Source organism: Halichoerus grypus, chromosome 5 (assembly GCF_964656455.1).
Source record: "Halichoerus grypus chromosome 5, mHalGry1.hap1.1, whole genome shotgun sequence".
In the NCBI taxonomy this organism is placed as follows: domain Eukaryota; kingdom Metazoa; phylum Chordata; class Mammalia; order Carnivora; family Phocidae; genus Halichoerus; species Halichoerus grypus.
This window is the reverse complement of record NC_135716.1, coordinates 979,906-1,001,393: the sequence shown is the minus strand read 5'-3', so window position 1 is coordinate 1,001,393 and position 21,488 is coordinate 979,906. Positions and strand designations below refer to the sequence as shown.

At 63.1% G+C, this 21,488-nt stretch overlaps 2 protein-coding genes across 5 annotated transcripts; one reads left to right on the top strand and one right to left on the bottom strand.

Moving 5' to 3' along the window:
- Nucleotides 1-346: 346 nt before the first annotated feature.
- FAM83H (family with sequence similarity 83 member H) lies at nt 347-13,275 on the bottom strand. Of its 4 annotated transcripts, none has more exons than XM_036105691.2 (5): nt 13,160-13,275; nt 6,018-6,479; nt 5,026-5,190; nt 4,829-4,953; nt 347-4,585 (listed from the first exon to the last, which is right to left on the bottom strand). In XM_036105691.2, the coding sequence occupies exons 2-5, from the start codon at nt 6,462-6,464 to the stop codon at nt 1,816-1,818; spliced, it is 3,507 nt and encodes a 1,168-aa protein (XP_035961584.1). In that variant the 5' UTR covers nt 6,465-6,479; nt 13,160-13,275; the 3' UTR covers nt 347-1,815. The 4 variants fall into 4 exon arrangements, with proteins under 4 accessions (XP_035961584.1, XP_035961582.1, XP_035961583.1 ...); XM_036105689.2 differs by lacking the exon at nt 13,160-13,275 and adding an exon at nt 9,521-9,706; XM_036105690.2 differs by lacking the exon at nt 13,160-13,275 and adding an exon at nt 8,010-9,486.
- LOC118544112 (uncharacterized) lies at nt 7,362-20,012 on the top strand. Its single transcript, XM_078071651.1, has 8 exons — nt 7,362-7,488; nt 8,927-9,018; nt 9,270-9,406; nt 9,698-10,027; nt 11,669-11,757; nt 15,126-15,215; nt 16,154-16,302; nt 16,978-20,012. Exons 1-7 carry the CDS (start codon nt 7,362-7,364, stop codon nt 16,219-16,221), a joined length of 933 nt encoding a protein of 310 aa, XP_077927777.1. The 3' UTR covers nt 16,222-16,302; nt 16,978-20,012.
- The last annotated feature ends 1,476 nt before the right edge of the window (nt 20,013-21,488 follow it).

The following is a 21,488-nucleotide window of genomic DNA, read 5'->3' as shown; positions in this document are numbered from 1 at the left end:
GGACACCTGGGCACTGGTGTCTGGGGGCGAGGGGGCTGGGAAGTGTCTGCTGGGCTTGGTGATCAGGAGCCCCCAGGGGAGTGCCAGTGGGGTGTGCCTAGGCAGAGGGCTGGCGGAATTGAGGAGTGGGAGTAGTGGATGAAAGCATTTGCCTGTTTAGGGGAGCGGGTCATGGGAAGGTGAGGTGGAGTCTCCAGGGTTCCATGTGGCTGCAGTACAGATGGGGGGGGGTCTTTAGTGGGCCCCACAGGGATGGGTGGTGCCGTCCGGAGGGAAATGTGAGTTCCCAAGACTTAACATTTGCAATATACTAACTGGGTGATTAATATATGTATTTAGGAATGTGTTGGAATATTTTGTTGTGTTTTATTGTTAACACCAAAATGTGCAGAATCACATTTGAGACGTGTTATTCAGCACGACGTGGAGGATGCAGACAGGAGGCTGCATGGGCTCCCCCTTAGCAACGGGCCGCGCCAAGCACGCGAGAGCGAACAGGTGAGCAAGCACATCAAGGCCAAAAAACACTCCAGCGCATCTGGCTCCTCAGTGACCTTTTCCACCTGAACCAAAGTATCCCCCAGCCTCCCCGCCCTCCCTTCTCCAGCTGTCTGGAGTCAGAACTGCTGCCTTTGCTCAGTGGCCTTGTTCCTTAAATCCTTTCCCAGTCTGCGTGATTTCGATTTCTTATTCTTAAAAAAAAAAAAAAAAAAAAAAAGGGTTGCAGAAACACTAACTTCACAATGCTAGCACTTACAGTGGGGGACTTCCTAAGCATTTGGTGTTAAAATGTGTTATTCCAAATCAAAGTCACTCTCCAGAGGTGAAAAAGATACAGGAAAGGTAGGTGGGGAAGCTTTGACTTTGCAGGTTGGTGACAAAGAGGGAAGGATCCAGACCAGGGTGCAGTTGGGGTCTGCTGCGCACCCGAAGGACCAGGACCCTTGGAGCAATGGGCTGGGCTCAGGCACCACCACACCGGAGCCCTGCCCTCAGCTGTTCGAGGACAAGCGTTCCAGGGCAGGGCCGAGGCCCAGCATGCGTGGAGACCTGGCTTTATGGTGCTGCGCCCCCGGTGCTCTCACCCCTAGTGGGGGTCTGGGGTGCCGGCTGCAGCCCTGCAGGAAGAGAGGCTGGGTCAGTCTCCGTTCTCCTGGCAGGACAGTCAGCCAGCTCTGCCTCCCCAGGGTGGGCCACTGAAAAGGCTGCCAGGACGCAGAGAGGGAGGCAGTGAGGAGGAACGCAAGCAGGGCAGGAAGTGAACCCTGAGCCACCGGGGGTGGAGGGGGAGACCCCGGCCGGCCAGGGGAGAGGCTGGGGCTGCCAGGAGGTGGGCAAGAGGCAGCTGTGAGGAAGCCGTAGAGCCAGGAGGCAGTGAGCAGAGGCGAACCCTGAGACACGGAAGCCCTGAGACATGGAGCCCCCAAAGATGGGGGACAGAGGCACAAAGAGATGGGCCCCCCAAAAGGTGGGGGCGTAAGGCACAAAAAGATGGGGCCCTGAGGTGAATGAAGGTCTAAAGGGGACCTGAAGCCCAGAGAGATGGTGGAGGCAGATGCGCAGGAATGGGAGGCTCAGGGCCCAGGGGCAGAGGTGGAGCTGGAGGAGTGAGGCGTGGGGCAGTGAGGGGCTGGCGCCCCAGCGGGGAGCGGCCAGGGCAAAAGGCAGGCGAGCTACTGGGTGAGCTCCGGGCGCAGCCAAGCTCTGGCGGTGCTCAGCCGCTTCCACGCCGCCTTGAGGGGAGGAGAGCCAGGTGCTCTGCCTGGTGGGTGGTAGCGAGGGGGCACCTGGTCCAGGGCTGGGGCGCCAGGAGGCTCACTTCCTTTTGAAAGTACCCAGGATCCTGGGCATGAACTTGCCCACCTTGCTGTCCCTGGTGTCGTCCTCTGCTGTGCCCTCCCCTGCCCCCGGGCCTCCGGCCTCTTCCTTTTTGCAGAAGACCTCAAACCGGCTGTAGACGCGCTTCTCCTTGCGCATGCTCTCCATGCGGAGCAGCAGCCGGTCGCGGTCCTCGGCGCTGGCAGGCAGGGTGCGGCTCAGCCTTCCCTGGGTCCCCAAGCTGTCCGAGCGGAAGATGGCCGAGCATTTGTCCTTGTCGGACATGTCAGGGGCCAGGCCGCCAGCAGCTGGTGAGCGGCCTAGCTCAGGACTGCTGTGAGCCAGGCCCGGGGCCGGGGCGGGGACCCCGCGGTGTTTCTGGCCGTGGGCGCTGATCTGCTCCAGAATGGCTTTCGTGTCGTCCCGCAGGTTGCTGCTGTACAAGGCGTTGGCCGTGGTGGAGCCCATGCGCGCCCGCGGGCCCCGCTCGTCTCCAGTGGCAGCCTCCGTGCTCTCAGCCCTGCCCAGCGACGGCCGCCGGGGGCTCTCGGGCTGCCCGTTCTCCTGCGGCGCTGGGAAGCCGCCCTCTTCCTCCGTGCGCCGCTCAGCCTTGGGGCTCAGCAGCTGGCGGAGGCGCAGGGAGCCCTTGCGCAAGACTTCCATGGGGCCGCCGGCCGTCTCCTCCGCGGCCCCAGTCTTGGGAGACTCCTCGGAGAAGGGAAGGCTGAGGCTGCCCCTGCGCTCCGGCACAGGGGGGACCGGGCTGCCCCTGCGCTCCGGCACAGCGGGGACCGGGCTGCCCCTGCGCTCCGGCACAGCGGGGACCGGGCTGCCCCTGCGCTCCGGCACAGCGGGGACGGGGCTGCCCCTGCGCTCGGGATAGGCCGAGGTGGGGCTCCCTTTCGGCTCAGGGTGAGGTGCCTGGCGCGGCCCTGGCCCCTCCAGCGGGGGGCTGACCCGCCCTTGTGGGGAGGCGGAGCGGCCCTGGGCAGAGAGAAAGCGAGAGGGCAGCCGGTCGGTGCCGCTCCGGCCCAGCGTGTCTAGCAGCTGGGTGGCAGTAAGCGTGGCGGCTCCCGGCTGCCTCTCAGCCTCCTGGTGCAGCCGCTGTGCGAAGGAGTCGCGCAGGTCCAGCAGGCAACTCTCGAGGCTGCGGCGCTCGCTCCCCGCCCCAGCCAGCGCCACCGCCTCCTCCCGCCACGCCTGGGACACAACAGCCTTGCTATGGCTGGCGACTGTGACTGGGGCCCCCGGCCCTCCGGCATCACGCGCCGGGCCCTTGTATTTCTCCAGGAGCTCGGCCACCTTGGTGGAAGTGGCGGAGCGCATGGCCTCGCCACCGGGGCCCAGCATCTCGCTGACCGCCTGCTCCTTGTGCAGCAGCTGCGCCTTCTCGGTAGTGGCCGCCATGGCCCCGCCGGCGCCCTCGGCCTGCGAAGCGCTGAAGATCAGGGAGGAGCGCAGGCGCGAGCTGCGCTGGATCAGCGGGTTCAAGCGCGAGCGGAAAGAGTCCTGCTTGGCCAGCCCCGCCTCCTCCAGGCCCTCGCGCTCTGGGCTGTCGCCACCACCGCCGCCGGAGCAGGGCCCCAGGCCCTTGGCCGGGTAGGGCGCACGGGAGGCTAAGGGGAGCAGGTCCCCGGGGGCCATTCGGCCGCCGGACACCAGAACGTCGTCTTCATAGGCCTCAGCCTCCATGGGTGCCGGCAGGCCCTCCTCGCCCGCGTCCTCGCCATGGCAACCGCTCAGGTAGGACGCCAGGCGCCAGTGCCGCAGCCCCGCCCGCCCCTCGGGCCCGCCCCTGCGCTCCTGCTCCGCGTCGGCCGCGGCGTCTGCGCCCTGCCTTGCCGCTGCCTGGCACGGGAAGCGCTGGCCCAGGTTGGGGCGGGGGGCTCCGCTGGGTTCCAGGCCGCGGGGCCCGGGCCCCGAGGCGGGGTCTGAGCCGTGGCGCACCTCGCGCGACGCGCTGGACGGCACATAGTCCAGCCGCTGGTGTCCGTCGGGGCCGAGCTCGGGGAAGCGTGGCCCGGGCCCCAGCGCGAAGTCGTCGTGCTCGGCGAAGCCGGGGCGGCCAGCGCGCAGCTTCTCAAACAGGCCCTGCGGCCGCGCCGGCGCGAGCTGCGGGTCCCACTGGTAATGCTGCTGGTAGAGCTGGTCACGGTGGAAGTGACTGGTCTGGAAGCGGAAGTCGTCACCGTGGCTGAGGAACGTCTGCCGTGACACCTGCCGCGCAGCCGCGAAGTTCTCCACCGCGCCGGTGCCGTCGGCGGCCGCGTAGCTGTGCCGCTTCAAGGTGTCCATCTCCAGATGCCGGGCCTGAAAGAAGCCCCGCGGGCCCGCGAGCTCTCCCCCTAGTCCTGCCTCCGCGTCCAGCCGCCGCGACAGCGGCCGCAGTCCCGCGTGCGGCTCCAGGGCTCCCGCGGGCATCCGCGCTGGCTCCTCCCGGCGGAAGGCAGACAAGAAGTGGCGGTCGGGGTCGAGGAAGGAGGGGAAACCCAGGCCCTCTTCCCGAGGCGGTGGGAACAGGAGGTGCGCTCGTTTGGGGAAGGAGAAAGGGGTCGGCGCCCCGGTCACCTGGCCGCCCATAAGGGGCCCGGCTCCCGCGTATGGAGCCAGGGCGTAAGCATCCATGCGGGCCAGTGCCCCGGCTGAGGGCACCAGAGGCTCGGACTGCGCGAACAGGATGCGGAACTCCTCATCGAAGCTGGAGACCAGCTCGCCCTGGAACACGTGCGCCAGGCTTCGGTGGATCTTCTCGAAGGACCACATGAAGCTGCGGGTGGGGCGGGGGTCAAGATCAGAGTCAAGGAGAGGGGCGGGGCCAGCGCCGGAGGAGGGGGCGGGGCTGAGCAGCAGCGGGGACGCGCAAGGCCACCTGTGGTTCTGAAGCGTCAAGTCTGCAAGGACCGGAGGGGGGGTGCTGTGTCAGGGGCTACTGGACTAGGGCTTGGGCAGGCGAGGTCCTTAGGCGGGGGCCCTTAGGTGGGGAGGTGTCGGGATTGCGGGCTGCGCGCACCTGTAGCTGCCACTCATAACCACGGCACAGTCCACTAGCAGGAACTTCTCCTTCACGTGGCCCTTGAAGGACTTCCCAGTGCGGCAGTAGTAGGTGGGGCCTGCCACAGTGCGCACGCGCAGGAACTGGGGAGGGAGAGGCATTAGGTCTCTGCAGGGGAGTCTTCCACCTCCCTACACACCCCCTGGGTCACTCACATCCACGTGGTGCAGGTTGACGCGGCACTTGTCGGCCATGTCTAGGAAGTGCTGCGCATTCATCTCATCCAAGAGGATGTAGACCGGGACCCGGCGAGCCGCTGCCTCCAGCACTTCACCAAGCAGGTCCACGTCGGTGAACATGTCCATCACCACGGCCACCACCTGCGGGGGGCAGGTTAGGGACAGAGGACAGACCCCTCTGCTGTCCTACTATTCTCTAGCCATTCCTGCCTGGCCCGGGCAAGGCCTCAGGATCACCCATGAACACAGCAAATCGCCCTCTAGCCCATCCCATGGGAGAATGGGGCTCTGCCAGGGAAGGGGAGTCAGGAGGAAAAGGCCTACCAGAGGGGGTGTGGGGCTGCTGGTGGGTGGGTGGCCCATGATGGAGCCCTAGGCAGGCACAGGGCCTACCTCCTGTTGGGGAAGGGGCAAGGCAAATGAGGCCCCTGAGAGGCACCTCACACTGCCCTGCCCTAGATGGCCGAGCCCAGGCCCTAGCTCTGCCCCTGGGAGGAGACCGCTGTAGAGGGTGCACAGGGCAGTTGGGGGTCTCTAGCTTCTGGATCTGCTGCCTCCGCTTCCATGTCTGGCTCCCTTTGCTGTTTGCCACCTGTTTGGTGGGGTCAAGCCTGGGTCAAAGGTTCGACTAGAGAATTCTCTGAACCATAAATCCAGACCAGGAAGGGGGCCTAGCGTCCCAGGGCCCTTGAGTTTCTGGGCACTGGCCATGACCAAGGGCAAGCAAAACTGTGCAGCGTGCCCCCCGCAGCCTGCAATAACCAAACGCTTCGCGCCCCCCAAAGCTGGCTGCCAGGGAGCCTGTGCCGTAGCGCGAAGGCTGGAGAGGCGTGGCCAGTTGGCCCTGGCCTCGCCCTTGCCCCCTAAGCTGGAAACGCTGGTATTTTCCTTTCACCGCACACTCCGCTCATGCTGCGAGGTCCGGCTCGGGCCCTGCCCCACTGGCCACCCAGCCCGCGACAGCACACCTGCTGGGCAGAGCGGATCATCCTTCGGGCCTCGTCCTTAATGCTGGGGCTGTCGGGCGGTGGTGGCTGGACCAGCGTCGTGACTTCAGTGCCCTGGAAGCCGAAGGTCAGGGGCCAGCCCAGGTCAAGCTCAGGCACTGCCTGGTCGGAGTTCATGGGCCAGTAGGTGCCCGAGGAGCCATCCATGTCCACATTGGGAGGGCTGCCTTCGGGGGGCTCGCGAGCAACATGCTGTGGGGGCCGCAGGTGGCGGCTCACGTGCTCCAGCTCCTCAGGGCACAGGAAGGCAGGTGCCCCCTCAGATGCCAGGAAGCGGCTGTAGGCCTCTGGCCCTCCCTCAGCCAGGGCATCCACTGCCAGGCGGTAGTACTCTTTGTAGTGAGGTGGCAGGTACCCAGGTGCCAGCGGGTTGTCCCCCTGCGAGGAGCTCTGGGAGCGACGGGCCATGTCGGGGCCAGGGGCCTGGGGAGGGGCAGGGAGACACATTCCTGGGGCAGCGGCACGGGGCCCGCTCCCCGCCCCCCACCATGTGTAGACACACTGTACAGGGGCTGTCTGTGACCCTGAGCGGGTCCCAGGATGCCCCCTGGCTGGCGGGGTGCCGGGAGGGTGCCCGGCCCTGTCTCATGTTGCTCCGTGCTGGTGGGGCCCTTCCTCCTCCCGGGCCCTCGGGAGCGCCTGCACCCTGGTTTCCAGGCAGGGGCTCTGGCTGCACGAAGCCCCCACTCAGGGCTCCTTTATGGCCCCTGGGACCCAGGTACTTCTTTGTGGGCCCCTTCCTCCATAAAAAGAAAACCATTATTTTATGATTGTTGGCATGAAGAAAATATAATCCAGGCTGGATTCTTTATTATATTGGCTTTTTTCTTCTGATTTGGGCATTAGTGCATTTTCGTGGGCCCTGAACGAAATCGTGTACTGAACAAGTCAGGTGGCCCCCCACCTGTGTGTCTCTGTCCGCAGTACAGGGGGGCGAGGGGGGGCCCAGGGCCACTCGCTGGGCCTCTCTGGCTCATTACCTCCACTGTAAAATGCAGCTGCCTGGGCTGACCTGCTCCCGTGCCTGGCCCAATGTGAGCTCAGCCCACAAAACTTGTCACTTTTGCCCCAGGCCTCAGCACCTGTCCTATGGGGTCACACACTCTGAGCCCCAACCTATTCGCAGACTTCACAGCCCTCCAAACTCTGACCCCTGCCCTTTGTCCCTGTCCACCAGGACCACTCCCTTCCCTTTCACCCATCCACCTTTCTAGCCACTGTCCCACCTTAGATAAAAACCCGAGCCACACCCCCTGGCAGATCCGGGCAGCAGCCTCCTGGCTCTCCACAAGCTTAGAGTCCTGCATGGCTAAGCCCAGCCCTGCATGCCAGTGGCGGTCTTCTGTCTCTGGCCATGCCCTGCTCCCCGCTGTGCTCTGGATGAAGCCTGAGCCCTTGGCTGTGGCCATCAGGCTCATCCTGGGCTCCAGATGTGCCTCTCCCCTTGTCCCAACTTCACGCTGACACCTAAGCCCCGCCCGGTCCACTCCAGTCCACCTGCCTCCCAAGGGCCTGTGAGGGAGCCTAGGCTGGGAGAAGCTGCCTTTAGCTCTGGAAGGCCACATGGGGGCCTCTTTTGGATCCCCAGGGGGCATCAATCCAATCCCTGAACTGCCTAGATACCTGTCCTCCTCCTACCCTGGAAGGAGAGCCCCAGGCGCTGCCCACCCCACCCCAGCCGCCGCTTGGGGCTGGGACAGAGCTGGATTCGGATCCCACCCAGCCCTCAGGTTCCTGGATGCTGGTCTTGCCAGACCGCACAGCGTGCCCTAGTCCACAGGGGCAGCTGGTTGCTGCTGACTGGCCGGGGTCACTGGGTGGTCGGAGGCAGCTGGGCACTGGAGAATGTCAGGGCTGAGACTGTTGTGTATGACGACCCGAGGGACCTCTCCTGTCTGCTCTCCTGGGGGGTGACAGGCAGACTGGACGTGCCGTGGGGGTGGGAGATGATACCTGGGAGAGGGTCTGCAGGAAAGCTGTTCTGCCGTTCCTTCCTCGGGGCACCACCCTCCGTGGTTACACACAAGACATCCATACTGTCCTCAGAGGCAGACCCCGCTGGGGCACAAGGTGCGGGTCTGTCTGTAGTGGGCTCGCCCACAGTATGCGACGGGGGGGGGGGGGGGAGACCCTGGAATGTGGCTGGGTGGGGCCAGTGTCAGACCAGGCAGGGCTTGGGGGCACTTCCCAAGCTGGGGAACCCTGCAGTCCCCTGCACTTCACTGACAAGGGGAATCAACAGAAACTGTCCAGGCTGGCGGCAGCTGGGGGGGGGGGGCGGTGCCACGGTGCCCAGGGCCCCCGCAGCAGCCAGGACTCATCAGGAACGGGGTGCCTATCCTGAGTGCCCACACCAGGGAGCCCTGCATGGCCTCACACAGTAATACCCGTGACCCCACTGACTTCCTTCCTTTCACCTTGCACACCCCTGAACTGTGAACTGGGCAGCGGCCACTCTCCAGCCCCCGACAGGGCCCCAACAGCGTGGCTCCTCACGCATCTGCCTACTGAACGCCTGTCCGGAGGGAGGCAGAGGCACTTATCCCACCCAGGCCAATGACTCAGCAGGAATCTGCTCCTTTGCTGCTGACCTCTGACCCCTGACACAAGGCGGACACATCATCCAGGGCCCTCAGGGCTCTAGTGGGCCCCTACCGAGGGACTTCCCACCTGGGTAGGAGGTGGGTTTTCTAAGTGACCGGAAGGAGCACAAGGCGACGTGCCGTGCGCGCCGTACAGGTGGGAGCACGGGTTCCCCGCAGAAGCCTGTGCCAGCCTTGGCCAGGGGACGAGGCTGGGGGTGGGATTCGGCCAGCTGGGACGCACAGACTGAAGCTGATGAGCTGTAGTCTTCGGGGGGTGCCCCGCAGGGCCAGAAGGGCTTAGTGCGCCCAAGGAGCTCGCGGCTGCCTGGGCCTGGTGTCCCATCCACCCGCCCCAGTTCGGTGACTTGGGCGCGAGGGTACCGGGGCCTTCCGCTCTCCCGGCACTTCACGCAGGACACCAGACTGCGCCTCGGCCTCCCCAGCCACCCCCGGTCCAAGGAGCCCAGGGCGGGGCCCCCTCAGGGACGGGTCCAGGCCAGGCCCAGCACCCTCCCCAGGCTCCAGCTAGGCCGCGAGGGCGGGAGCGAGTAAGGACGGCCCGGGCAGGCTCGCCCCGGAGCCCGGGGCCCCTTCCCACTCCGCTCTTGCCGGACCGGCGTCGTGCGAGGGCGCTCGCGGCCACGCCGGCACACGCGGCCCAGGAGACCTCCCCCCACCGGCCCGGCCCGGCGCGGCCCCGCGCTCCCACCGCCCGGCGCTCCGCCGCGCGGCCCGGGCCCAGGTGCGGGTGGGGGCGCCGCCCAGGTGAGGCCGCGCGGAGGGGCGCCGCGCGCGCCGCCCCTGCCCCCCCCGGGGGCCCGGCCGCGGCCTCCCCTCCGGCGCGCCCCGCCCCGCTCGAGCCGGGGGAGGGGGCCCTACCTGGCCAGGTGCGCGGGGTCTCGGGACAAGGGCAGCAGGAGCCGACCGCCGCCCAGCGGCCTCGCGGTCCGGTCGGTCCGGCAGCCACTCCCTGTCGCGGCCCGCCCGCCGCGCGGCCTGATTCACGCGCCCGCCCCCGCCCCGCCCGCCGCTCCCGCCGCCGGCCTGCCCGGGCAGCACCTGGGGGCGGGGCGGCCCCACCCGCGGCGCGCCCGCATTCCGCCGCCCGCCGCCGCCCGCGCCCCCGCGGCCCCCGGTCCCCGCCGCGCCCCCCGGCCCCGGGCGCCCCGGCGCCGCCGCCGCCGCCGCCGCCGAGGCCCCGCCTCCCGGGGCCCGCCGCCCCCGGCGCCCATCCGTTCGCCGAAGCTCTAGGCCCCTATGCCTGACCCCTGACCCTCGCCCCGGAAGTCGAGGTGACTCGGAAGTTCCGGCTCCGTCGCTAGGAAACCGGTCAGCCCGCCGTAGGGGGCGGGACTTCTCGCCCTGCCTGCGAGTTGGGGGAGGCAGGTGAGGCAGGTGAGGCCGCAGGGGCGGCGCCGAGCTAGTAGCGGGCCCGGGCTTGAGGACCCCGCGAGCACCGGGGCACCCCCTAACCCGACGCCCTCACAGAGGACCCCCCACTCTCCGCACGCAATGCTCACAAGTACCTGGGACCCCACTGGCACACAGAGACCCTGCGCTCGCGGACCCCTCCCCGCACCTACGCACAAGGGACCTTCCCACACACCAGTCCCCTCCCAGGCCAATGCCCCCCGGTAGATTGAACCCTACAGGCACTCCCACGAGGACTCTACAGGCACATCAGGACCCGCACACACAAGGGATGCCACATGCACTTACCTCCCTACACACCAACGCCTCCACTTATAGAGGACCCTGCACACACCCATGCTGACCCCCGTGCACGTAGGACCCCACAGGCACCACAGGGATCCCTGCATACTTACGGGACCCTACGTGCACACCAACTCCACACGCCTATCATCCAGGCGCACACCGACGTCCACGCACATGGGAGACCCCGCATGCACATGGGAAGCCCTCACACACAGGGAAGCCCACATTCACTGATCCCCTGGCACAAGATTCCACAAGCACCAGGATCCTCCCCCACAGAACCATGCCCATGTATGGGACCCCATACGAACACTGAGAGTCCTTCACTCAGCAGGTACCCTGCTAGCATTGCTCCACGTGGACAGGGGACCCCGTAAGCACATACTGACCCCCCTCAAGAAGTCCTCAGTCCCCCTAAACACTTCAGATCCTTGCTCAGAACCCCAGTTCCCCATTGGATCCCATTTAGGGCCTGCCCTGCGGTCAACCATGTGTCCAAGCCAAGTCCCCTGCCAAAGCTTCTCCCTCCCCAATCCATGCCAGAATAATCCTCTTCCTGCCACTTTCTGGTCACCTTCCTCCTCGTCCCTCTTGACGCATGATCCCATCTTCTGGGTTTCCAGGGTTGCTCTCAGTTTCATTAATTCCCTCCCCAAACACTGTGAGACACCCCACCAGCAGAAGGTGGTGGGCACGCAGACACAGGGTGTCTCACACCAGTGCCCAGGCAAGACTGCCGTGCCATACCTGCGCGGGGGGGCGGTGAGGGGACCCAACCCAACCTGGGCCAAGGGAGGCCTCCCAGGGGAAAGAAACTCTGGGGTCAGCTGCCTGGACTAGGGAGAAAGGCATTGCTTCCAGGCCCTGACAACAACACGAGAGGGTTGGGGGCACAGAAGTGTTGGTGTTTTGGGTGGGTTGTGGGCAGTGGGGAAGCATGTCGACTTCAGCAGAGCAGGGTGGCGCTATGCATTAGAATGAAGCTTGTTCAGCTGCAGCCCAGCGGTTCAGAGCAGGGACATAGGTACGAGACACCCAGCCCTGGAGGTTACGGTCAGGGCCTGGGACCAAAGGATGGATGAACCAGGGAGTGGAGGAGGCAGGTGAGCAAGGGCAAGGGGGATGAGCTGTGGCCAGAGGTCCTTGCAAGCATTCCGCCAGAAGCTGCTGGGCACACTCGGGCCGAAAAGCAGGGCAGGCAGGTGGGCCTGGAAGCCGGCAGGAAGCTGGGGAGGGGGGGGGACATGAGGCTATCTGTCCACACAGGCCACTCTAAGCACACACTCCTTGACTTTTCCCACCTCCCCCCAGGAAAATGAGCAACAAGAAGGGGGTGCCCAAAGCTGCATCAGGGAAGTGGCAGCCATCCCTCCCTGGAGCCCAGCCGAGAGCTGTTGCTGGTAAGTGAGTCTGACCTCCAGAGCACCTCCACTCCAACACTGACTTGTGAGCCCCTCGCTGCAGCTGCCAGAGATGCTCTGAGAAGACCCTTCCCTCTGAGCGTGGCTTTCAAGGGATCTCTGAGTCGGGCTTGGTATGGTAGACCGAGGATTCAGGGCTCAGAAGTCCATTCCAGACCCTGACTCTGAGACTTGTACCCCTGGGGGGATCAGGGAGCAGTATTGGGAGCCGCACAGCGTTAGAACACGGAGATGGAATGCAGGCCCACGTGGACTGGAGACAGGTTCTGAGACAGCTCACTTAGAATGCATGTTGGGGATTCTCAGGCTAAGTGTGTGGTCCACTCTGACCCTCCGTTCCACCTGGGCCATCCCCTTGCTTTTCCCTGCCTACAGCTGCTCTCTCAGGCCACCTTCTCCATAGCCACTCCTAGAGTGAATAGTGACAGCTTGCCCTTGGTTCCGTCCTGTTGTGGGTCAGGAAGGGCCCCTTCTCTCCTTCCTACCCCCACCCATTGTCCTTCCCTTCTCAGTCCCATTTCTTCTCTGTCATGGCACCCATGAGTTCTCTGTGAAGCTGTCAGACCTTCCAGCCTGCAGTTCTGGGTCCCTCCAGCATCCAGGCCTGCACTGGGGTCCGTGTTGGCTAATGGAGCACCCACCCTGTCCCCCAGCTGCAGCCCCTCTGCTCGGAGGGGGGCTGACCCAAGTCCCTGGACCACAGAGAGCTCGCGGATCACGCGCCCTGCTGGGGTGACGGTGACTACTCTCCCATGCCAAGCCGGGGTTAGACCCTAGCTTCCAAAAATAGCCCCAGCGGCGTCTGAGGAAGCAGCCTTTCTGGAATGAGGATGATGGGCTCAGGGCCGCATGCTTCTTCTGTGATCTCAAGCCCTGGGAACACAGACTGCAATAAACAGTGGAGGCAGGGCAGGCAGCCAGGAAGCCTGCCAGGAAGCCCTGTTGGAGGTGGGGGGAGGGTGGGCATGTTCCTCACTTCTGCTACCTGCTGACTGCCCACCTAGGGCCTTGCTGCAGCCCTCCCCTTGTGCACCCCAAACACTGCCCTGGACAGCTCCAGCAGTTCCCTGCCCTGGCCCACCTGGCCAGGATGCCTGGGTCCCCTGCAGGAATACCTCTGCCTCAGTTTCCCTGAACAAGTGTCCTTTCTGGGCACCCTCTACCTGCCAAACACGGGGCCAGCCTGGGAGGGCGTGCTCTCACATGGCCTTTGTAGCACCCTGTGTGGTGGGCACACCTCACCTCGCGCGTGTGAAAAGGGCCCACCGTTATCCCACAGCCATCCCGGCCTCCGGCGCCCTGGCCCTCTGCAGGAATCTGTAGGCTGCTTGCATGGCCACCACACCCCCACAGACTGTCCGGAGCCTCCCCACCCCCTTACCTGGCCTTGGGTCTGCAGCACCTCAAGGCCCTCGCTGCGGAGTTGCTCCAGCGCCAGGGCCAGCTCCAGCCCTTCCACGCGCACCCAGGCCTGCTCCTCCCGTAGCTGCTGCAGCCACAGCTGCTCCTCCTGCCACAGCTGCTCCTCCTGCCACAGCTGCATCCGCAGCTGGACCTGCCGCCGCCGGTCCTCCAGCAGCCGCTGCTCCTGGGCCAGGCACAGCTGGACCTCGTGGAACCTCAGCAGCTCGGGACCCAGGCCCGGTGTGAGGCCCCCTGCCCCACAGCCTTCCATGTCCGCAGCGGGGACTAACACCAGCTCGGACCCCAGAGCAGTGGCCTGCACTGGCCCCTCGGCTGCTTGTGGCCGCTCTGGCGTGGCCACCCTGGGGTGTCCCTGGGCAGCTGGCTTGCTGCTGGTCACGTGCTCCGCAGGGGCCACCCCCACCTTGTCCTGAGGGCCCCCTGCGGCGGGAGGCGGGGGCTTGGCCTCGGGGCCCTGCTGCCCACAGGCCTGCTGTGCCCTGCCCGCCCTCCTGCCTCGGGGTTTTCGAGCCCGACTTCGTTTCCCCGACATGGCCCCGATCCGGCGCCTTTCACCAGGAGTCTGCTCCCTGGGGGCCCTGGCTCATCGCCGGCCAGCCGTGATCAGGCGGGCGCAGCGGGCATCCCCGGGAGGCCACGGTGGGCCCTCTGCTCCTGCCCTGCCCCTTGGTGCAGCAGCTCCAGGCCCCGGCGCTGCCTGTGGGCCTCACGGGCCCCACTCGCTGGGCTGGGCCACGCTGGGGAGTTTATAGGGACTCGGCGGCGTGGTGGCTCACCCGGGCTCGAGGGCTGACTAACGTGCTGACACAGGGCGCAGGACTTTACAGGCCACAGGCCTCGTTGGCCAGACTGGGAGGGAGACTGAGAAACTGGAGGAGGTGGCTCTCGGCAACCAGATCCCGGCTGGGTGTAGCAACGAGTCTGGTCCTGCCTTGGGCGGGCCCCAGCGCCGCCTCCCCTGCCCCTGGTCCAGGGCAACCCACCGGCCCACGGGCCCAGGAGCTGCATCCCAGTCACACTGACCATCCAGAGGAGACCCTCCCTGGCCACAGACAAGCTCAACCCAACTAGCCTGGGAGCCCCCAGGCCGGCAGGCTCAGAGGAGCCCCCCGGGGGCCCAAGCTGGCCTGGGGTGCTCTGTGGAGGTGACACACTATTCGCCCAGCCTGGTGGCCTCCTGCTGGGGGCTGGGGGAAGAGCCGGGGCCTAAGGCCCGATGGCATTCTGTGGACTGAGATGGGGCAGCAAGGCACAGTCCAGCCTGCCCTAGGGTGGGGCAGGGGCTCTTGGTGCCTCCTGGTTGGGGGTCCAGCTGCCCTGCCCCAGAAACAAAGGCCTTTGTATCCCCGGGGGACCTTGGTGGGGGTGGGGGTGCACAGGGCCAGCCCGAGTGCTGGCGTCCCCTGGGCTTCCTGTTGGGAGGAGGCCCCAGACAGCCTCCTTCCCAGCGTTTCCCCAGCCTGGGGCCGCTGACTCACACCCACGCCCAGGGCCCCATCCCAGCCAGCTCGGCCACACTGGCCTGACTGGTTTGCCTAGCACAGCCCTGCTGGGAGCACCCTCCTCCTCCTCCCACTCAGCCCTTGTCCCTGAAGCTTCAGGGGGAGGGAGACAGCAGGCCACCACCTGGGGGGCACAGGAGGACACACAGGACAGGGCACCAGATGCCGGGCTGCGTTAGGGCTGGGGCAGGGACTTCGCCCCACGTGGCTTCGTTAGAGCGAGGGCTTCAGGACCCGGGGCGCCCCACCCCCCGCGGCACCCCAGGGGGCGCCGCCGGACTGCTGGGGAGGACATGCCCGGGTGGGCGCCCCTTAACCGCCAAGAAGCACCTGTCCTCCACGCAGCGCATAAACGCCTCCGGAGGGTGATGGGAAGGGGTGGGCCCACGCCTCCACTGCACTGACCTCCCCCTCCCCCAGGGAAGCCGAGAGAGACCCGCCAGCCGCCGAGGAAGACCGGCCAGCCGGCCAAGCGGCCCGCGGCCCCTGAGTGCCCAGAGGCCCCCGCAGGTGAGAGCCCGCGCCCCGCGTCCGCTCTGCTCTCGGGCCGGAGGGGATGGGCAGGACTGCGGGCGGGCTGGCGGGAAGGGGGCTGCCCCGGGCCGGGACACGCGTGGTGTGCGTGCGTGTGCGTGTGCGCGCGCGCGGGTGCTCGCGGAGCCGCGTGGCCCTCCCCGGGGCAGGTGGAGCTGAAGCCCGGCCTTCTCTGTGACCGCAGCAGCTCCGTGCTTTCCCGGCGAGGGCTGGGCGGGGTCGGCCCGGTGCCGCCTCCCAGGGGCGCGGCCTGTCCGGGAGTCCCTCTCCCTCACGCCTATAACGCGCGGTGGTCCGCTGGGGACTGGACAGGGGCCACCACCTTCGTGTCCCACCGTGCTTCTCCTGCTCAGTCTCGGGCGCCTGTGCCCGGGGCCTCTGTCGCCGGCGGCGGTAGTCCTCTTTTTTAAGATTTATTTATGGGGGAGGAGGGGCAGAGGGGAGGGAGAGAGAGAGAGAGAGCTGGGAGCTCCAGGTGGGGCTGGTTCTCACCACCCTGAGATCATGACCTGAGCCGAAATCAGAAGTCCACCGCTCAACCGACTGAGCCCCCGAGGCACCCCAGGCGCCCCCAGGCTGTCTTCTCAGGGCAGGCATCGTCCACTGTAGTCTCTTGACACCGACCTCCAGAGCTGAGTCTTTACCAAATCATCGTCCTGTGCCCCGCATCCACATTCCACCGCAACCCCCCAGCCCTGTCCTGGGTGTCTTCAAACTCCCCAGCACATCCAGGTGCAGACCCGTCATCCCCTTCCTCTCCACTGTCCAGTCTCCTGAGACTGCACCCTGGTGACCCCGTGCCCAAGCCCTCGTGCCCAGATAGGTCTTTGTGGTCTCTGTTTCTCTCCTTCCCACCCTGGCCTTGGTCTCTCCGCCTCCTGACTCCCGTTTCACTTCTGGCCTGTCCCGGACAGAGTGGCTGGTCTCAACCCTCACACAAGCTTGGTCTTGTGTGGGTGGTGCTGGCCTTGCCCCAGGATGAACTCCCAGCACGCCACCCACACACCGAGGGCCAGGACAAGGAGCCTGACCTTGTCCCGAGGACAGCGGTGGACCACTGAAGGTTCGTAAAGTCCTGCCTTGTATATGCGCGACGTGTTTGTTACTCGTGGTTCCAGAGTATGCATAGTAGGACTGATTCTCTGCAATTTAAGCAGAGATGGAATGTGCTGGAAGGATACTCAGTAGCTGGAGATTTGGGCTGGGAAAGAGGCAGAAGTGAGAGGGAGTGGAGGACACAGGCCAGGCCCCAGAGGAGTCTGAGCAGGACGCCCCATCTGTCATTAAAAGCCCGCACTAGCTGTATCCTCGACTCTGCGGGTCCACCGAGAACCCGCTCTACCTGTGCCCCGTGGCCTGCTGTTACTCCTGGGGAGAGGCCGCCCACACTTCCGCCACACTCTCATTGTCACGGGGAAGGAGGGCCCCTTTTTCCGTTTCTATGGTGGGCAGGGGCCTCCCACCAAATTCCTCAGAACAGCACCCGAGCTGACAGGGTGGGAGTCCTGAGTCTCCAGCAGGCCCGCCCCCTCTTCTCTAAGGCCAGCTGTTCTGGGCGCGAGTGAGGCTAGACAGGCCCCACTGCCCTGCCTCTTTCTGCTGTGAGGTGGGGGCTCGGACTGGGCATTCAGGGGCCCGCAGGTCTGTGCCAATGGTGGTGTGAACAGCTGAGCCCGTAGGAGCCTCCCTGCGGGAACCCATGTCAGCCAAAATAAAGGGTGTCCCCTTCGCACGGAAGGTGTCCCGTAGGACTGCCGCACTCAGGCCTGGGCACCCAGAGGATGAGGACGTCCATGGGCCCCACTCTGCTGCCGTGGCCACGTGGCTTGTGAGCCGGGAACAAGTCTGTGTCCGTTTGCTAGCCCAGAGCCTCCTTTGCAGTGAGGACACCTGGTCAGCATCGCACGGACAAACCGTTCTCAGAGCCTGGGTTTATTCTGAGAAGTCCGTTCAGGGGGCGTCTCCCCCAGTCTCGTCGCCATCACCCACGTTTCTGATGACCTGCCCAAATCATCAGCCAGAGCATAGGAGTTGGCACCAAGAACGTGATTGGGCAGGACAGTGTCTGCTCGGCCTTGGTGTGGGGGGCTCGTGCTGTTGGGCCCAAGTGTCCCCAGCATCCCTGCTCCCTCGGCCACTCCATGCACTGGCCTTCGCAGCAGCACCGGGTGGCCGAGGAGAGAGGCTGGCCGACATCCATAGGCTGTCCATCTCCTCTGCAGTGGACTCTCTCCGGGGCCGTCACAGTGAGAGGCAGAGCCAGCCCCCCGTGCTGGCTCCCCCAAGCCTGCTCCTGCCGCCTGCCCCCCCCCCCCCCCCCCCGTGCCTTTCCCAGCCCTGCTTGTCTCTGTCCATTTCCGGCTCCTGATGAACCAGCCAAGCCTTTCCCCGTTGTCCTGGGGGTGGTTTTCTGCGCCCCCCAGGCCACTCTTCCCATCCATGGGGAGTAGATGACCAGGTGCCCCCCGGAGACTGTCGGCCCCGCGGCCCCGCTGCCCCGCAGGGTCTCCTGACGGAGGAGGACGACGGCGGGCAGTCTGAGTTAGCGCCGCCGGGTGGACTCGGCTGTGTGTGTTCCGGCCGAGGCTTCCTCCGCTGTGCTGTGGGCTGAGGGGAGGCGTCAATACTACAGAAGGGAGGAGAGCGTGGCACGGCTGTCTGGCTCATGGAAGGGACTCAGGCCTTCCCGGCGTTTCATTTCTACCATGCGATGGATTCCCGCTGTATCCGCCCGATGCCAGGAGTCCCTGGAGTGAGGACCGCAGGTTGTGATGGGTTCCTCGGGCGGCATGTTCTCTCCTGCCCTGGTTGGACTCCCATCCTCCACCAGGGCCAGGAGGTCAGGAGCTGTTCTCCAAACCAAGAAGAGTGTTCTGCCGTGGAAGGCACAGCCTTACTCTAGAACCTTGGAGCCCTGCCGCACCTCTCCCGTGGGGGCTCACCAGCGGTTCCACAGGGCACCCTTCTGCCCACAAATACCTACAGCATGTCGGACCTGCTGATGAGGTGGCCCCAGCCTGGCAGCTCATGCCTCAGCCACAACCTCTGGGCCCTGCTGGGACCATTAGCCTTCTGGGTCTCCCAGCAAATGGGGTGTGCGGTATTCCCAGAGACATGATGCTGCTCAGATGTCCTAACAGGCTTGCCCACCACTGGGCTTCTTTCTTGAGGAAGGAGGTACAAGGCACAACCATTTATTTTTTACCTTACGATGTCCTAGCAAGCTCCAGATCCACGAACCCCGAAAGCTTCCCCAGACTGGTGGTTTTGTCTCCCCACGTCTGGAAGTCTGAGGATCGGGGCGGCACCAGGACGATCTAGGTTCCCGTGTTAGCTTCCTATGGCTGCAGCCAGCACACATCTATCAGTCTAACACAGGGCAAACTTATTCTCTTGCTCTTCTGTAGGTTAGAAGTCTGACACGGGCCTCAGTGGGTTACCATAAAGGCCTTGGGAACGGCAACCCTTTTTGGAGGCTCTAGAGGGAAATCTGGGTCCTTGTCCTCCACTTTCTGGAGGTGCCCATGTTCCTTGGCTCGTGGCCTCCCGCTGCCTTCCAGGTCAGCACTGTTGCATCTCTCTGACCTTCCTCCGAGTCTCTTCTGCCTCTCTCTCCCCTTGTGATTACATTGGATCTACCCGCATAATGCAGGATGATCACCCTATTTTAAGGTCACCTGATTAGCAGCCTTAATTCCCTCCTGCATGTAACACAGCACATTTCCAGGCTCCAGGGAACAGGACACGGACATTTGGGGTGGGGGGCCCTTCTTCTGCCTCCTACACTCCCTGTAAGCTGTATTACCACAGGAAGCCAGAGTGTGGCTTGGTCCTGAGAGAGGACAGTGATGGTGCATTGCTGTCTTGGCCAGATTGGGGCGGGGAGGTGCTCTGGATCCTCCCAGTGATGGATGTTGAGAGGAAAGCGTTTGCCAAATCAGTTGTGCACAGCCCATCTGACCGGTTCTGCCACCTGTTCAAGTTCATTGTCGTCCGTCTTCTTCCACCATTATTCATCTGTTTTCTGCAAAGGCCAGACAGGTGAATTCAACGGAGATATGATGGGGACCACTACTCCTGCTCTCCTCAAACCTGTCTGTCTTGGGTCTTTTCTTTCTTTTTTTTTTTTTTTTTTTAGTTAAGGCTTTATTTTTTTTAGAGCAGTTTTAGGTTCCCTTCAATTGAGGGGAAGGTACAGAGATTTCCCATACACCCCCTACCCCTGCTCATGTACAATCTCCCCAATTATCATCATCCCCACTAGTGGTGCATTTGTTACGGTCGATGAACCTACGCGGGGACATGATCATGAAGCATCATCATCACCCAGCGTCTAGTTGACCTCAGGTCTCACTCCAGGTGCTGGACCTTCCGTGGGTTTGGACAAACATGTCATGACGTGCGTCCACCAGTAGAGTGTCATACAGAGTAGTCTCCCTGCCCTAAATCCTCTGTGCTCTGACTGTCCCTCCCTCCCTCCCAACCCCTGGCAACCACTCATCTGTCTCCATGGTTCTGCCTTTTCCAGAGTGTCAGAGACCTGGAATCACACAGTATGGAGCCTTTTCCGACTGGCTTCTCTCACTTGGCAATATGCATTTAAGGTCCCTCCATGTCTTTCCATGGCTCGAGAGCTCATTTCTATGTAGCGCTGAATAACATCCCATCGTCCGGATGGACTGCGGGTCACGTATCTGTTCACCTACCGAAGGATGTCTCGGTTGCTTCCAGGTTTTGGTGACTCTGAATAAAGCTGTTACATACATCCATGCACAGGTCTTGATGTGGCTATAAGTTTTCAACTCTTTGGGGTAAATACCAAGGGCCATGGTTGCTGGATCACATGGTAAGAGCGTGTTTAATTTTGTAAGAAATCTCCAAACCGTCCCGCAAAGTGGCTGCACCGTTCTGCTCTCCCACCAGCCACGAGTGAGCGTTCCTGTTGCTCCGCATCCTCACCAGCATCTGGTGTTGTCGGTGCTCTGGATTTTGGCCATTCCAGCAGGTGTGTCGTGGGATTTCGCTTTAACTTGCATTTCCCTGATGACATATGATGTGGAGCATCTTTTATATGCTTATTCGCCATCTGTGTATCTTCTTTGATGAGGTGTCTGTTAAGGTCTCTGGCCCATTCTCTAACTGTGTTGTTTCCTCACTGTCGAGTTCTTGGAACATACTGGGTAACATGTCTTTACCAGATACATCTTTTGCAAACATTTTCTCCCATCTGTGGCTTGTCTTCTCACTCTGACAGTTCTTTCACAGAGCAAAAGCCCAGCATATCGATTATTTCTTTCACGGATGAGCCTTTGATGTATCTAACAGTCATCACCATACCCAGGGTCATCTAGGTTTTCTCCTATGTCCTTTCTAGAGCTTTATAGTTTTGCATTTTACATTCAGGTCTGTGATCCATTTTTTATAAATATTTATTTATTTATTTATTTATTTATTTGAGAGAGAGTGTGCGCACACAAGTGGGGAGAGGGACAGAAGAAGAGAATCTTCAAGCAGACTCCCCGCTGAACACAGAGCCCAACACAGGGCTCAATCCCACGACCCTGACATGATGGCCTGAACCGAAACCAAGAGTCGGATGCTTAACTGAGTGAGACGCCCTGGCACCCCTGTGATCCATATTTTTAAAAAGATTTTGTTTTTTAAAGTAATAGCTACAGCCAACATGGGGCTCAAACCTACAACCCAAGAATTGGACAATTGGATCAAGAATTGGACACTCCATTCTGAGCCCGCCAGGTGCCCCTGGTCTATGATCCATTTTGAGTTAATTTTTGTGAAGGGTGTACGGTGTGTGCCTAGACTTTTTTTATAGGGATGACCAGTGTTCCACCACCATTTGTTGAAAAGACTGTCTTTGCTCCTTTGTAGAGATCAGTTGACTATATTTATGTGGGTCCCTCAAGTCTTTGATGTTGCTGTTAATCTCTACAATTCCTCTAGGAAAGTACTATTTCTATCTTGTTCACTATCTTGGTGGGTATGGGTAAGTTCCATGGGCTCCCACTTGGCTCTTCCTGCTATAATGACCCCATTGGTCAAGGACCCAATGTAAGCATTCTGCCGGTGGCTAATTATATCTATCCCAGCTTACTGGACAGACCCACGGACCTGTGTCTAGTGGCAGTGGACTCAAGCCACGGCGCCATCTTTGATTGATCTCCATTCTATAGACAGAGGACCCGGATGCTACTGCAAATCTGCAGTCTCAGGATCAGTTTAGATACTGTA